Source organism: Melospiza melodia, chromosome 6 (genome assembly GCF_035770615.1).
Source record: "Melospiza melodia melodia isolate bMelMel2 chromosome 6, bMelMel2.pri, whole genome shotgun sequence".
Classification (NCBI taxonomy): domain Eukaryota; kingdom Metazoa; phylum Chordata; class Aves; order Passeriformes; family Passerellidae; genus Melospiza; species Melospiza melodia.
In genome coordinates, this window is record NC_086199.1 from 69,711,967 (window position 1) to 69,728,395 (window position 16,429).

At 38.2% G+C, this 16,429-nt stretch overlaps 1 protein-coding gene across 2 annotated transcripts in view; it reads left to right on the top strand.

Moving 5' to 3' along the window:
* Positions 1 to 8,453: 8,453 nt before the first annotated feature.
* The window catches only part of MYBPC3 (myosin binding protein C3), a 59,330-nt gene continuing 51,354 nt past the window's right edge, over positions 8,454 to 16,429 (top strand). For both annotated transcript variants that reach the window (XM_063158900.1, XM_063158899.1), the window contains exon 1: positions 8,454 to 8,598. In XM_063158900.1, the coding sequence (XP_063014970.1) occupies positions 8,574 to 8,598 (25 nt within the window). In that variant the 5' untranslated portion in view covers positions 8,454 to 8,573. The remainder of the gene's footprint in view (positions 8,599 to 16,429) is intronic.

The window sequence follows — 16,429 nt, forward strand, 5'->3', positions numbered from 1 at the left end:
ATCAGTGGCATCAAACTCGGTAACAAATGTTACAAGGTGAAATACATTATTATGAAAGAGACTGCAGTACTGAAGGAAATTTAAAAATACATATTTGTATATATTTCTCACTATTTTCTCCTGTGCAAAAACCCTGTTGAACATTTTCTGGTCACATATACCAAGAATTGCATTTGTATCCCCATACCATTTAGAATGTATCAATTTACCGTGTTCTTTTGCAGTTTTACTTATTTTCCTGCTCCTGTTCTTTTGTCTTCCTTTCCCCCACAGTGATACCTTGATTCTCGCTCATGAATCTTTCTTGGAAGTAAGTTGTGTTTAATCATGTTTTTGCGGAATTCCAGTACAAAAGAGTTTCAAGATTTTAACTGTGGATTTTAAGCCCTACTGTAAAACAATTAATAGTAACTAATAACAACTGCACTGTAAAGAGAACACTCAAAATGAAAAATAAATGATAATTCAATACCTGAAACATCATGGTAAATTTACCCAGTACATCTAAGCACAGAAATTAAATCTAAATTCAAGCAACAGTAAGAAAATTAGCACTTCAAGTTTTAACATTATTTAACATATCTCAACTGTTTCAATCACTCAAAAATCAGGACTTTCCCAAAATAAATGAGGTGAAATGAGGCAGATAGAGAATGAAGAGAAGAAATATTTTAGCAATATTGAAATGCAGTACAACATGCCAAATATCACTAAATAATCTGAAATTTTTCAGAGTTTGCTCCTCACTGAAATCAGAAATAGTTGAAGTGATGAGCTTCTTACAGACCTGAGTTCTCAAAACTATATCTAAAAACAGTCATTGTTATCTGCACTAACAATCTCACTGTGGAAGTGAAAATCTGGTGGCATCATGGCCTACAGTGTCTCTTTGGAGCCAAACAAGAAAGAAGCTCCTGGTTAAAAAACATCCCAAAGTACTACTTCTCAATTTTTATTCCCTGTTTATGAACTTGATAAATACATAAGTCAGTGCCAAAAATTAGCTGAGAGTTATCTTTCATGCCTCTAAAAATCTTCTAATCCAACTTTTAGTTACTGTGCTTTGAGGATCATTTTTCATTCACTTAGAGTTAGGATGAGTCAAATTAAGAAGACATTTTATTTCTAAAATTGTACTGGAAGGATTTACTTCCTATAGGAAGTACTGTAATACTCACCGAATTAGACTTGGATAATTCCATCTGCATCCATTTTGAAGTTTCAGGATGGAAGCTGTTGAAGGCAGCTCTCAGAAGACTAGAGCACCCAACACTGACACAATTAAGGTTCCTTCTTGCTGAGCTACATACTCAGGACTTCTCTGCTTGGTACTGATGATGTTTGGCACTGCTGGCCTGGAATTAAAAAGAGATTAAAGACATTTTCACTCATCAGACTTGCAGACTTGATATTCAAGAAAACTAGAGTAATAATTCCTCTCTTCATAAAAATATCTTTATCACAAACACAGCTTCAAAAGCAGAACTGATCCTTCTCTGACACTGTAATTTGAAGGAGAAGGATCATTTCCTCTTGCAGGAAAACTGTGATAACTGAAAAGAGCCAACTGATGAGTTAATTGTGGAGATGCTTAGGATATCACAAAAGCCATTTCAAGCTTACCAAAAAGCTTTCTAAGATCTATGAGACCTATTTTTCCATTTCCCTAGCAAGTCTTGCATAAAACCTTATTAGATGCTGGAGAAATAATACAAAATTAAAGTAAGCCTTCAAACAAACAACAAGAACTTTTAAATGAGCTATTTGAGTGTGTGCATTACTTTAAAATGCTAATTTAGAGCAACTACTTATACTTGAATTAAAGAATTTGCATTTTACACTGGTTTTGACCACAAGAAACATGGAAATTGAAGATTCTGAGAAAGTTATCCTGAGGGAATAGTAGGATTAGCAAAAAAATATTTTTAAAAGTAATATTAAATATACTTTAACAAGAAGGCTTAAAATTTTATCTCCAAAGCTGAAAACTTTTTCTCTTCCTCTTGTTACTGCTTTGAAATTCTGTTTCTAAAAATATTCGCTCCCCATCTGTTTCTGGTTAGGTTTTTCATCTGTGGCATAAAGAGTGAATAATCATGTGTTGCAGCTGTGAAAGAGACCAAATGATGGTGCTTCTCTGCCAGAGTACTGTTTGTCTGCCACACAATCCAACTTCTCGGGACACTAGGCAGTCTAGGCAAGCTGAATTATTGCCATTCAGCTGCACATGCAAACACAGAAGCTCTTTGGCTGTTTTAGACAAAAATACCAAAATGAATATGACTAAATCACAGGTTCTGCAAAATTACAGAGGAGCTGCTTTCTGTGAAGGTGGCCAAGTACTAGACAGACAGATGTGATCAAAAAAGGTCAGGGGGGTGTTATTATTTGGAGAGATGACCCATGATTTGGACAAGTTCAGCAGTACATTTTGCAGCCCACTGCTCTTAGAGATCATCAATCCTCTTTCAAAGCAAATGTTCATACTTCAACTGGATATTCAACTTATATTTGGCCCTTTGCAGCCTGCTTTAAAAATCAGCTTTATTAGCCACTGAGTGGTTCTTAATCAATTCTTGTGGAAAGATTATTCAGGAAACTATCAGTGAGCAAAATTCAAAATACTGAACTGCACTTACAATAGGAGACTCCCTCTAGCTGTACATCAGAGGCATCAAAGTTAGAAAAACTGCACTGGCTATACAGATAATATGCTTATAATAATTTACAGTGGTAGCATGTGTTTTTAAATTCTACTCAGTCAAAGAAAGTTTTAGACATTTCTAGATGTAAGCTACTACTCACCTGAACCAGACAGAACTGCAGATAAAGGTGTTATTTTTTATTTTCTGCCTGAAACCCCACATTTATTGAGTCCTCCGAACATCCCAAAAAATGCATACATCCCAATATATCTGATGGAGATTTTTGGTCTCCTCCTTCATGAAATTTTATCTCTATATCCTCATTTCAAGATTCACACACTGACAGAGTCTTACAATCCATGTTTATCTTCATTTATGACTACAACAGGGCTTAGGCTCTGTACATTGCCAGGTTTCTTTTCCTCAGTAAGCCTTTTGCCTTAGTTTATTTGTATCACATAATCTCTTTGACTTCCTTCTATTTCTTTCTACTTTTTTCCTCCTTCATTTAGACCTCCACACAACAAAATTCCCTTCATTATCATCGAGCTTAATTCAAACTATATTGACAACTTCATAACTACCACATATATCACATGACAGTTCAATTCAGTGTTTTTTTACTGTTATTCAAAATTTTCCCTGTACCACAGCTGCACATTGTATATTCATAGCAAAGACTTTATTGCTGACGACAACACAATGAGCATTTTTCCTTTGAGAATGCCATGAACAATATGTTCTCAATGGAAATCCCACACTTGTGTATTTAAAATGTATGGATTACGGATAGAAAAGACTATGGTATGACACAGATTGTGGTACCAATTCCAAGATCTTGCATTTATTTCTAATTTATTTTGTGGGTTATCTTGCTATCTCGCCACCTTTTCTTCTTCTAAGAAACACTCAAATGAGATTTACATAGTTTTGCATACCCATATACTTAAAACACTAAACATGTAGTGCCTGTAATAACAATGCTACTGTAGTGAAGCCACTTATATATTACAATTAAGTAGATGAAGAGCTTGCTCTTTAAAGAAACTGTGACAGTAGCAAAAACTTCGCCAAATTTCACCTTTCTTCTCTAAAAAGCTTGCACATTGCAATTCAGTTGGCTCAGCTGAGTCTGTGCTATTCGAGAGGTCTGTATATAAACCAAATAATCAGTCCTATTCCAAGAGCTGAGGAATGTGAATGTCCCCCAGAGAGCATGGAAACAGCAGTAGGCTGAGATAGTCTTTCTCATTTCCTCACTCATAACTCACCCGTGTCTGCCTTAGCTGAACACCTCACATCAGCACACAGAGGAACCTGGGTTGGAAGGGATGTTTGGAGGTCACCCCATCCAACCCCCTACTCAAAGCAGGCCTATTAGATCAGGTTTTTCAGGGCAACTTTCTTTCCATTCTGTGTTTCTTTCCATTCTCTCCACTCATCCAGCCACATCCTCCTTCATGCCTTTGGTTCCCCACAGTGTTACTTTTTGCTACTGGGGAGTCAAAGCAGTACGTGAGAATGAGCAGAGCAGTCTCTGGACAGCAGGGGAATGAGGATGTGGTGGAGCAGATAAGGGTTAGCAGGAGGTGGAGGAGGAGAGAGAAGGGTGGGAGGAGGTATTGGGGAGACCAAGGTTATGCAAAGGATTGGGGAAGCGGCTTTGTGGTAGGAAGGAATGCAGTTTCTGTGCCTTAAGGGCTCCCTCTGAGCTTCTGTTTTAACTCCCCAGCAGCAGAGCAGCAGTGCTTTGGGTATAAGAAGCCCTTTGACCACTGGTGCCTCTGTGCAGAATGCTTCGATTCCTCTGCCTTATGCAAAGTGAAGAATGTTTGGGTGCTGAGCTGGGCATTTGCGTATACAAATCAGTTTGGGTTCTTTTAGATTTACTGACATTTCTGAGTTTTCAGTGTCTGCTTTCAGAAACATAATTTTAGATTTCTTCTCTAGATATTCCCTCTTCTCTTTTTTCCCACTCACCCACACTGTGCTTTGCTTTCTCTGCTAACCTGAGCTATCAATTCCCAGCTCTTCGGTCAGCTTTTCTCCATACCTAGATTCAGCCAGCAGATGCCTCCATATTTAGTAGATTCCAACTGCTTTATTCTCAATGTCCCTTTTCAACTTTTGCCCAGCTAGTTCATTGCTTCCTCTCAGGCCAACTTTTCTCACAAATGCCTCCAGTCAGCTTCTCTTTATGTGAGTGGTTCTCAGTTCCAAATTATTTGTTCAGCCATTTATAGTTTTTCCATCCCACATCCTCTTACAGTTTCAGTCTTATCACCAGTTCTCTTCCCTTCGCCCCATTTCTATTCCAGCTCCCCATCTAATATTCTTGTCCTTCAATAATCTGTTTTAAATCCCTCCCATATTACCTAGAAAAACCAATTTTCTCCCCCCATCCACGCCCTTCAATCACACATTTTTATTTCCTCCTCCCACTCAAATTGGTGTGATCCCTTCCCTCTCAGAAGTTCCAACTATTTGCCCCCCAACCCTGCTGGTTCTCCCCCTTATTTTGATATGCCTGAGGGAGATAATGTTTGGAGCACAGGACACAAAGGCTGTTTGCTCTTACTTTAGGTGTCTGGATTAAGTCCAAGTCCCACATTAGCCCTGACATAAATGCATAGAAAACTCTGCTGAGCCCTGCACTGGACCTAAATGACCCAAAAAAACTTCTTCAGAGGATGAAATGTGGAAAGTTCTCACTGAGCATATGGAGACTGCATTTTTTCCACATAGTCTAGAATATGCAGTAACTCAGGTTGTTTAGCATGAAGCCAGTTAAAAGAACATCCCTGAAATGAAAGCAAGCTGCTGTCAAATATACAGAAAGAACTCAAGTATGGAGTGCAAAGGGTAGGGATACAAAATGGTTGTGCAGAGGAAAGCTCAAATAAGCATTACCCAAATCTCCTAAATCCCTGTAAACTCAAGTTCTGTCAGAAAGGTCAAGCGGCTTTGCACTGTACACACCAGCACTCTGTGATTCAAAAACTCAAAGGAAACAGTGAGGATTAGATTGGAAACAGTGAGGATTAGATTGGATATTGGGAATAGATTCTTCACCCAGAGGGTGGGTGGGCACTAGAACAGAACTTCTAGGAAAGCCACAGCAGGAACTGCCACAGTTCAAGGAATGTTTGGACAATGCCCTCAGGGACCTGGTGTGGGTACGGGGGCTGTCCTGTGCAAAGTCAGGAGCTGGATTTGATGAACCTTGTGGATCCCTTCCAGCTCAGGATATTCCATGATATTCCATGATTCTATGAGCACTTCAGTGGATGGGTCCTGCTGGGCCTGTGCTCTGCACTGAGCCACTTCAGCTGTCCCACCATTCCCAACAGCAAATCTGCAGCCACTGAGGCAATTGTACTACCTTGTCCTCAGAAACTGCAGAGCCACTGAGGAGGTGGTAATTTGATGACACAAAACAAAAGTCAGAGAAACAAATAAACAGAAATAGAGACAAGAAATTAAATGGCATGAAAGAAACTACCAGGAAAAGAAGTCCAAAATAGAAAAGTAATATATAGACTTTCTGTCTGGATAGCTAAATTTGGGCAGAGTCACAAGCACCTAAACACATAGCTTTTTAATAAGAAGTTGTGTAGTCTTTTTAGAAGGAGGTGCTGTTAACTTTGGCTATAAATAATAAATCCTTGGTTTTCTCTTTGTAAGCCATGGTGCAGCTATCCAAAATTGCACAGCATGTCACGGCAGGGCACCAATTTCTGTCATTTTTGAACTTGATTTTGAATTACATGGTGAAAGACACTGTCTGAAGCACAGAGAAATAATTTCAGAGTAATTTTTCTGACAAGGAAGAATTTTCCCTCTCACTCACTTTTTAAGCACAGGCCCTGAGACATTTATTTCATGTTCTTCACTGTTCTTGTACATTACTTTCATTTGAACACAGGAGAAACTTCACACACTTGCTGAACAATTATCTAGTGTTGCAGTGCACTACAAAGTAGTTATCACAATCAACTGTGTAGTTTTGGGTCAGGGTAGCCCTTGAAATTATACATTTCATTTGCATAGCAGTTTTGTTATTAAAAGTAGTCAAATAATATAATGTAATGTAATGTAATGTAATGTAATATAGAAAATGCTAGAAAAAGTTTACTATTACAACAATGCTGCCACCTGGTAACCTAATGTGTAATAGCAGACAAAACATTCATTTTTCCCAGTATTGAACAAAGCAATATATTTGAAATATTACTTTAAATAACATTAAAAGTCAAAAAATCTGCAAAGTTTTTATTGGGTTAGAATCATTTCCCTGCATCAGATTAAATCCTCATAACTGTGTTTCATTGTGGGGAAGAAGTGAGACCCAAGCCCTTTGAAAGGTTTCAAGGCAAAGGAAATAGCCAAAGGAAATTTCCTGACTCCCAGTGAAATATCTCAGGCACAGGATAGTAGCCAAATACAAATCATGGTAACTGCGCTCCACTAGAAACCAGGCAATGGAAATTAAACACAGGTGACATCCTGCCCATCTCCCTCACTCATCCATTAAAAATTGCTTCAAGGGAAGGGGAGGAGGTGTTTGGCCCCAAATCAGGAGAAGTATCAGCTGTGACTCTTGCATCAGCCTACTGAGAGAGTTAGATGTGAAAGACAGACACGGAGTTCAGTGATTGATGAGCTGCTTGCACACTGGTCTATTCTGAACTCCATGCCAAAATGTTAAATCGTTTAAAAATGAGTTTTTTACAGGAGAGTAAAGCTGGGGGGGGAAAATGAAAACCACACCTTTTTTCTTTTTTTTTTTAATTATTTTGTCAATACAAGTGGTGGCTAAAATATGCTCAATGTTTGGCCTCCAGAGTTTTTTGGTAAAGCTTAAAACTCAAAATTGATAAACCATCATGATAACAAAAGAATGATTGTCCACAGTTACTATTTAGCCATATATGAATATGCTAAATAATATGCATATTAATATGCAAAATCTTTATATATATATATTTGACATATATGAATTTTGCTAAATATAGGATTAAATAAGAAGCAATGATTGGAGCATGAAATGGCCATACAAGAATAATTTTCTAGTGAGATTTTCCCCCAGATCTTTTCTATGTGATTAAGCAAAATTGAAACTTCTAGTGGCATAAAACAGAACCTTGTAACTATTTTTAAAATGATATTTAAAAGAAGAAGAAAAAAAACTTGCTAGTTATCAAGAAACGTATGCTGTGGATCTAGTGGGTGGATGGGGAGGGAGGACTAAAACTATTTAAGTAGTGTCATGCTTTCTACTTGTGACTGCAAATGTCAGTATTGTGTAAGTATCTCTGCAAAAGAAAGTTCTTTCCTTAAAGTTCACAGTTAGTTCTACAAATACAGTCTTTGGTTGAAAAGCTAAAAAAAGAAACAAGAAAACCAGTTTGTGAGGGGCTGTTCAGCACTGACCCAATTATGACAAAAACAAAAACTGAAATAAGTGGTAAGAATACAAGCAAATGCACACTTAGAGTAAGCAGGAACCAGCACACAGGAGATGTAACAATCAGATCTAGTTTTCTGCATGTGCTGTAAACATGGCAGTGCTGGAATTCTCCATGCAACACATGCCTGGAGCCAGAAAACGCTCGGCAGGCATGTGCAGCATCACACTGTGCTCTGGTTTATAGCACCAGATCAGTGGTAGCCAGCCTTGGGTGGCCTGAGCTCCCTGGCTCCTGGAACTTGGCTATATTTATCCCAGCTGATGTAGCCTGTCAAGTGCCCTGCTGCTGATAAGGTGCCGTAGCCGACAACAGGGGGGGACCGAGGGGGAGGAGCAGGATGGGGGCTTCCACCCCGTGGGGCTTTAGGGGGTCTCAAAAGCCCTGCAGTCCCATTGCTGTGTGACTCATACCCTGCTTTCTAGAGACAGCTGGGAGCTCCACCAGAAACAAAGGGAAGATGCCAGAGCCCGTAAAGAAAACAGGTAAGGATCATAACTGACAGACAAAACTGAGAACAGCCTGACAGGAAAAATGTGAGTAGATTATGTATGCTAGAGAAATTAGATGCCTCAAAGGAAAAAATAAATAGACAGGGAAAAAATTTATTAAGTTATAGATGTAAGAGATACTGAGTGATCTTGAAGAGAAATTACTAACTGCTTTGATAACCCCCAGCCACAGAATTTTCTCAAGAGACTTTGGATGAGGAAAAAATAGAGGTGAAACTCATTTGATTCTCAGCTGCGCTTAATTTCCCATTTCCTTTCCTAGTCACCTTTAGGTCTCTGAAAAAAAAAAAAATAAAGGCTTGTAGTCTCTCTCTTGGACAGCTAAATAGTATAAATATCTCCTGCTTTTATTTTGGGTTTGGGGTTTTTTCCGCCTGACAATTTGTAGAAGTATTATTGGCAAAATTTGATGGTATTTATTGTGAATGAAATCTCTGTGAAAATGAAAACAAACAGAACCTGGTCAGAGTTTATTCTTTCTGTTTCTTTTAACCACCGACAATAGAATTCTAGGAAAAAAAGGCAAATTGTACTGTGAAGAATACATGGCAATTTCTTTTCCTTGCCCTCCTTCATCCTTTCCCCTTGAGCCAGAAGAGAACTAGCCATTTTCAGGAAGCCAAGGTCACAGAGCCACAGAGAAAAATGCCAGGAAACTACTTCAAATTTATGAATGTTTTAATTAAAAATCTTCAAATAAGGAATCACTCAGATGCTGCCCACACAGAGGAGGCCTAGAATGGGGTGCAAGGTGCAATGAATTTGGTGTTTGTAGGAGGAAGAGAGCCTGGGAAGAAAAGGAAGAGGCAGCTAACTTCAGGATACCTGCAGAGGAAGATGCCTCAGGAGCACTTTGCATCTACAAGTTTGGAAAAAAAAGCTGACAAAAGCTGAATTTCTGATTGTTTGTCAAGTGTGAACATGCTCAATAGTCAGGTCTGGAGAAATTTGTACTAAATCTGGGATTCTCCGCTTTAGAGCTGTCACTTCATTGATGCCAGTGCACATCCAGAATCACCACTACCTGAATGTACAGTACGAGGTGCACGTGTTTTTAGAAATGTACAGTTTCCAGAGTTAGCCAGTGCCAGCTGTGGAGACTTATTAATAATGGCCTTCGTGCTTTGCAAAGGCCTGAGCAGGATTGGTCTGCTCTTAGTTTGGCCACTGAGACAATCTCCTATTGTCACAATAACAAAAGGAGAACTTGCTAAGAACCTTCATTTGACCAAAATACTTGAAATCAGCCACTACCAGAGGCAGACCTGTTACACACCCAGAGATTCCCCCATTACAACCTGCCAAGCATCAAAGCATGGTTAACTCCAACAAGATTCTTTGTGTTCCCTCTGTGTGATAACCCTACAGCAACAGTGGTGTCAGCAATCCTTACATTGTATTACAAATATAACATCATTTCATATTCATAAGGCTGCCTTTTCTAATGAGTGTAGATTTGTATATAAAAAAGAAATATATATTAGATCCTGTAATTGTAGACAAAAACTTGAAAATAGAAGCTGGAAAATTTCCTCAAAAATGAGAAAATCATACTTATATTCTGGTTTTAAAGTCACATGATTTTTAAGTTTCATTGAAATGTTCAATTGTTGTGAATGCAGACAAAAAGAAATACAACAGAGTAGGCAAAATTTGACAGTGACACCTTGGCATTATGACTTCTGATTTCTAATTCTTTAACTGCCTTTAAATTAACATTTCCATTCTCTGTGGGGGAGAGGCAATGTCTCTGTTTGTGAAGATGCCCACTTTTGCTGGCTAATGGTGAAGAGAAATTCTATCCCAACTTATTTCTCCAGAGAAATCTAACAGGTGTCTAACATCACTAGTCCTACACAGTTCTTATGAACAAACCAGACCAAACACTGGGATTATCACAGCAGGGGGAGGAAAAGCTCTTGTTACACACTCTGACCGAGACAGAACCAGTCACATGCCCCACAACTTTTAGAGAGGATCTTCTCAGTCTCCCAGGAGACACTAATCCCTTTGGTTTTCTATTTCATGTTGTTTATACAGTTCAAGCCATTTCAAGATGGGATAATGCTGAGCACCATCTCGGGAGGGCCAAATAGCCATTGGGCAATTCATACTTGGATAAATCACAATTCCTGCCTTTCACACACCATGTAGCCAGATTACTGAAGAGCCCAAAGAAGTCCCTATTCTGTACTATTGAAATTTGTGCATCTGGTGTATATGCACAAGAAAATTCTTCATGTCAAAGAATGATCAGAGATACTCTGCTTATATCTGCTGTTTTAACAGGGCTTTTAACATGTAAAAAGAAATGAACAACAACAACCAAAAAACACCCAAAAACTGCCCAAATAAACAAAAAGCCCCATCCACCAACCCCCCCCACAAAATCCCACCAAAAACCAAAATCATTGTATAAACCATTAAACTTAAAATGGTGTGGTGAATTAGATTTTCCAACAGACATTCTTTCACTTTCAAATGCCCAACTAAAATACTTCAGGATAAAGCACTTCCCTACTTATTTCAAGAATGACAAAAGAACTGTCCTAACCTTCTAGAAAATCCACAAGAGAAACAGAATTTATAAGACCTGTAAGAGTTTTGTATGACAGCAAACAATCAAACTTTGAAAAGCACCACTCTTTGCAGGTTTCTGTTGCAGAAACTTTATGTTTTTATCCCTTTGATTTAAACATTTCATAGTGTATCTATGTTCAAAAGTTCACTATTTTGAAAATTTGGATCATTTTTTTGTTCTGAAAATTCAGAAATGTTAAAAAAACCCCAACCATTTCCCTAAAAATATTTTATGACATTAGGAGGAAATAGTTGACTTTTTAAACACCAAATTTAGTAGATAAATGGGACTTAATGGGAAGTATGTGCTTATTATAGCTGGGAAAGGAGAAGTCTATATTACTCACCTTCTCTGAAGATCAGTCAGCTTTTACTCACATATTTTATAGACTGAGGAGTCAAGATTTTGCAGTTCTGATTAGGAAATTTCATCAAAAATTTACAAATCACTTGTAAGTAAACAGAGGTTTCAATACTACTACTACTACTACTAAAAATAACAATTATATTAATAATAATAATTGCATAATGAAGAGTAAACCAATAATTTTAGTTTGAATATGAGATCATTGTTTCACGTTTGCAAGCACCTAGCAGAACAAAGTACTGCAACAAACTTCTATGCACCACAGGAATGCAGAAAAAACCCTAAATTCATACAGACATAGTTTCCTCTTGTGCAATTTAAGATTCAAACCAAGCTGAACATTATTATTCCCCTTTTACAGCAAGTGTGATGGATGCATGGAGAGAGAGGTGACTGATTAGTGAAACTATTCCTCGCCTGTTGCTCATGCTGCAGGAATTTGCAATCTCAGCTGCTGAAGTAGGCAAGGAATGATAAGATTGAGTCTTTCAATAGCTTCTGGATCATGGAATGATTAAGCTTGTAATTGCAAGAAGCCACTTAGGTCCTGACTGAGGAATGTGCAGCATCTTTATATAGTTCCTCAGAAAGGAATTTACAAGCTCCATTACTGAACTCTGCTTATCCTCAGTTGGGCTTTTAACTCAATGGAAGAGCAAATGATATAGAAGCAAAACTAGATGCCAAGTGCAAGCAAAAGTCAATTTTCAACATGAAGTCCTAACAAATTAAAGAATTCCAAAAGCTATTACTGCTTTTGTAATATCATTTAAATATATTGATCAATACATATTTTAACATTCTCTGAAGTACAGAGAATGTGCAATAAGATAACTCAGCTTTGTGGGAGAAACCTGTGATTATTTTGTCTAATTTCACTCATCACAAATTTCTGTTGTAGTTTCTAACAGCTGCATCCAACCAGATACATTAGATTCTCCTCAGGAATTTATACCTTTAACAGGTTTTATTTCAGAAAGGAAGAAATATCATCTGAAAATGTCATCTAACACATATTCTCCTCTACCACTCTGTGTAGAAAACACATTTCTTGCTCACTTTCATTTCACATAGTTCACACATACTTTGAAATTCTAGTATTTCAGGAATAGGTTTTCAGCTGATGCTTGTGACTCTAAGCCAGATTATTTAGAGAATGTTGCTGGCAAATGAAATTCTTTTGGTAATTTGAACATTATTTTACTGTACACCTTACCTCGATTTTTTCTGACAATAATGAATTAAGAATTGCTCTTCTATCTTCTAATAATAATTTTTCTTCTTATTAGAGATACAACAGTACTTGGCAGCTACCTACTAACAATTTAATGCTGTACAAAGACAACAGAAAAACAGTCTCTGCCTGAAAACACTCATAAAATAAAAGCCCAGTAAATAGATTGACAGCTCAACAAGAGAGCAAAGGAAATAATTTTTAGTGCAATAGATAGAGACCCTAGTAGTAGCTTATCCATTTCTTGGGGTTGGCATAGGAGAGTATGAAAAAGACTTGAATCATAATAGTAAACTTGTTTGACGATGGGTGTTAGAAAGACATTGCTTCAAAGCAGGTCAGAAAGCAAAGGAGAAAGCATGAAGGTGCTAGTATCAAGATTTAATAAATGGCAGCAGAATGAAGGCAGAATACTAAATTTGCTATTTTATTTAGGTGACTATTATGGAAAATTAGTTTTGGAACTCAAATTATTTTATTCTAGTTTAATTTGGTGCAAAGCAAATGTATTTTTTTTTCTTCATCCTCCTGATTGAAAGACCTACCAGTAAATTTCAAAAATGCAATCTGATCATAGATCTTCAAACAGAGGTTTTTATTACTGACCAGTTAAGCTGAAACTTGTGTAACATATACAGTGTATGGCTGATGTTACCTCTTCAGGTGTTTCAAGAGTTTTAGACGACACAAGTTCTGGTAGCTGCAGCCTTAACCACCAAAAAGTTTCTGCAAGATAACTGCAGACCACATACAGCTGCTTCCTCTTCTGCCTGGGGTAAAATCTGCTGGTTTATGTTACTCAGAAATTATGTGAGTGTGTTTGCATTATGGAAGCTAGAAGTGATTAGGAAGGCCTGGGTTATGAGAGGTGAAGTGTTGAAAAATGGGTTAGTGCAAAGTGGCCCTAGGCTCATTTTCTTTTATTAGCTTCACGTCCCTCTTCTCTCCCTTCATTAAATCCCCACAGCAACACCAACTCCATCCCCAACAAACACACAGTGCACCTTCAACACTTTCTCTCTTCATCAGCCCTGGTAACTCACATGGCTCTCTGCTCTCCCCACAAGTGCCATGGTGTGCTAGTGCTAATGTCACTTTTCTCTCCCCCTGTGTGGTTGGTTACACAATACCAGGAATCAGAGAGGTAACACAGTGAGCAGCCGAGGATATCAGGTGCCCCAGCCCTATGGCTCCCAACTCATGGGCACCTGGAGTCTGGATAAACACAGGACAGCGGCTGAGATCTGTCAGTGGCTGACAGACACATTCCACAACATCACACAGGACGGGTCACAGTCATTGGGTTTTCCACTGCCTCATGGTGGTGCTCACATTCAAGAGTGTTTAAAGTATGGCATGGATATATAGAACTCAGAGGGATGTATCTGGGTAGAAGCCAAACATTGTAGTGAGAGAGATTGTCAGATGGGGAATGTGTTTCTGATAAAAGCAGGCAGAAGTGTGGTTCTCAGGACAGACCAGAAGTTTTGGATGGTGGTGTTTAGGAGTATTCCTAATGGGGAAATACCTGAATTACATTGGTGTAACTGCATGAGAAAAAACCTCTGGTCAACTTGGGTTTATTTACATGTTACTTAAAGTAGCAGCCACAATGAAAGGGTGGGGAATAACTGAACTCTTTAACCTCTGAAGCAGCCCCTTTTCTTCCCCAAAAGGAAAAAATACAGTATTCTCTTCAGGTGCTTCTTCAGCAATCTCTCTTCTGCAGCAAAGTAATTTCCTGTAAAATCTCCAGACCTACATCTTTAGTTTTCCTTTGCAAAAAGAGCAGTGAAAGATGAAAGAAAAGCTGGGTAGAGAGAAGCCACTCTGGACACTGTCCCTGACTGCATTGCAACCACAGGAAAAATACTCATTTAAAACCTGAGTCTCCTTTACCAGTGAAAAAGTGGGTGCACAGCAGCTGCTGTTGAGGGCCTCTGTTCTCATGGGAGATTTTGGGCTTTTCCAATTCTGTACTTACCAGAAATATTCACAATCATTTTAAGTTGGAACTAAAGTGTCTTTTGGCAGGAAAGATGGGAGGGAATAAAAGGAGTCTTACATATAAACTTCTGCACATGTGTTTGGATTTCCTAAAGCCAGAAATGTTGTGTAGTGGTAGAGATTTCTCACTGTGTTCTCACCAACAATTTTGTTCTTGTTGAGTCATCTACAAAACAAATGTAAGAAACCTAATCACTTCACAGGGTGTGCAGCAGATCACAGAGTTACTTGCAAGTATGCGTGTCATGAAACCCTGATACTGTAGGCTGGAACCTTTACAAATCACTTTGCTGTTAGGTAATTAATACATTTTTAGGTTCTTTTGTGCTTAAATAGAAGTGTGATGATAATAGCACTCAAAGACTGAAAACATGCCTCTTTGCTGCTTTGTCTGTAGAATCATAGGAGCCAGCCAGCCAGTAGAGAGGGGCTCCCAGAACTGACCTGTCTCCCACTGTGCAGCAGCCTGGCACCTTCACAGGCCTTTGGAATCCTGCATGTCCTGCCTGCTGTGTACAGTAACTCTCCTGCAGTTATTCGGGTTACACTGCACCAATGCACACCCTGCTGTGTCATTTACAGAAGTGCAGGATGGTACCTAAAGGTGTGCAGCTGGTAACAGGCAGCACGCTGTGGGACACTGCAGTGCAAAGTCCTGTATTCTACAATGCACTACATTTTTAAGGAACTATTGCACCAGATTAAAAAAAAAAAAACCTCAATTATAAACATGCAGGAACATTCCACTCCCAGGGGAAATTTTCCACACTTTTAACAGGGAAGGAAACCATGCAGAAGAATAAAACAGGAGGTTTTTCAAGGCTTTTCTAGGCTCATTGAAAACTAAAATTATGTTTTCATCAGAAATACAAAAGGGGGGGGGGGGAAGAAAAAGAAATTGAAAATATGTAATTTTGGGTTTTATATAATGAAGAAAAGCAAAATTCAATCTTTATTAAATTCTAAAAGTGTTTGTAGTTCATGTTTTAACTGATGCTTAAGAAGGTTCAAATCCTTTGCAAAATAATGCAAGAAGCATGAATTGTGTTGTGGCTAAAGACCAAAGGCCATCAGATGAAATCTTTGCAGAGGTAACTCCACTAAGGTCAACTAAATTATGCAGTCTGAAGACATGCTACAAGAGTAGAGATTTTATAAAAATAATAGGTGGTATTTTTAATAATATACCACTTACATGAACTTAAGCACCTGTTTGAGCATGAATATAAGCTTTCTCTTTTAAAACCTTTTCATGCCATATTTCTTTCATTTTTATAAAGCAGAACTAAAAGTTCAAAGCTAATTATAACCGTTGTTGTGTTGTATGGAGGAGTTCCTGTGGCTGCCAGAGGAGTAGAGCCATAGACAATTTGCCACAGAGGTGACTGATAAAATTAGATGTGATGAAATGACTAGTATTTTATAAAATGTAGTTATACAGGGGTGAGTCAATAGAAAGATGACAGAATGATGTGCAAAAAAACATGCAGTGTATGAATCAGAATGTTAATTGCTGGTATTTTTACACATCAACATAGCTCAAGGCAATTAGCAAATGATAACAGATTTCATTAAGACAAAAAACACGAACATGAAATGAAAAACTTGATTCCAAA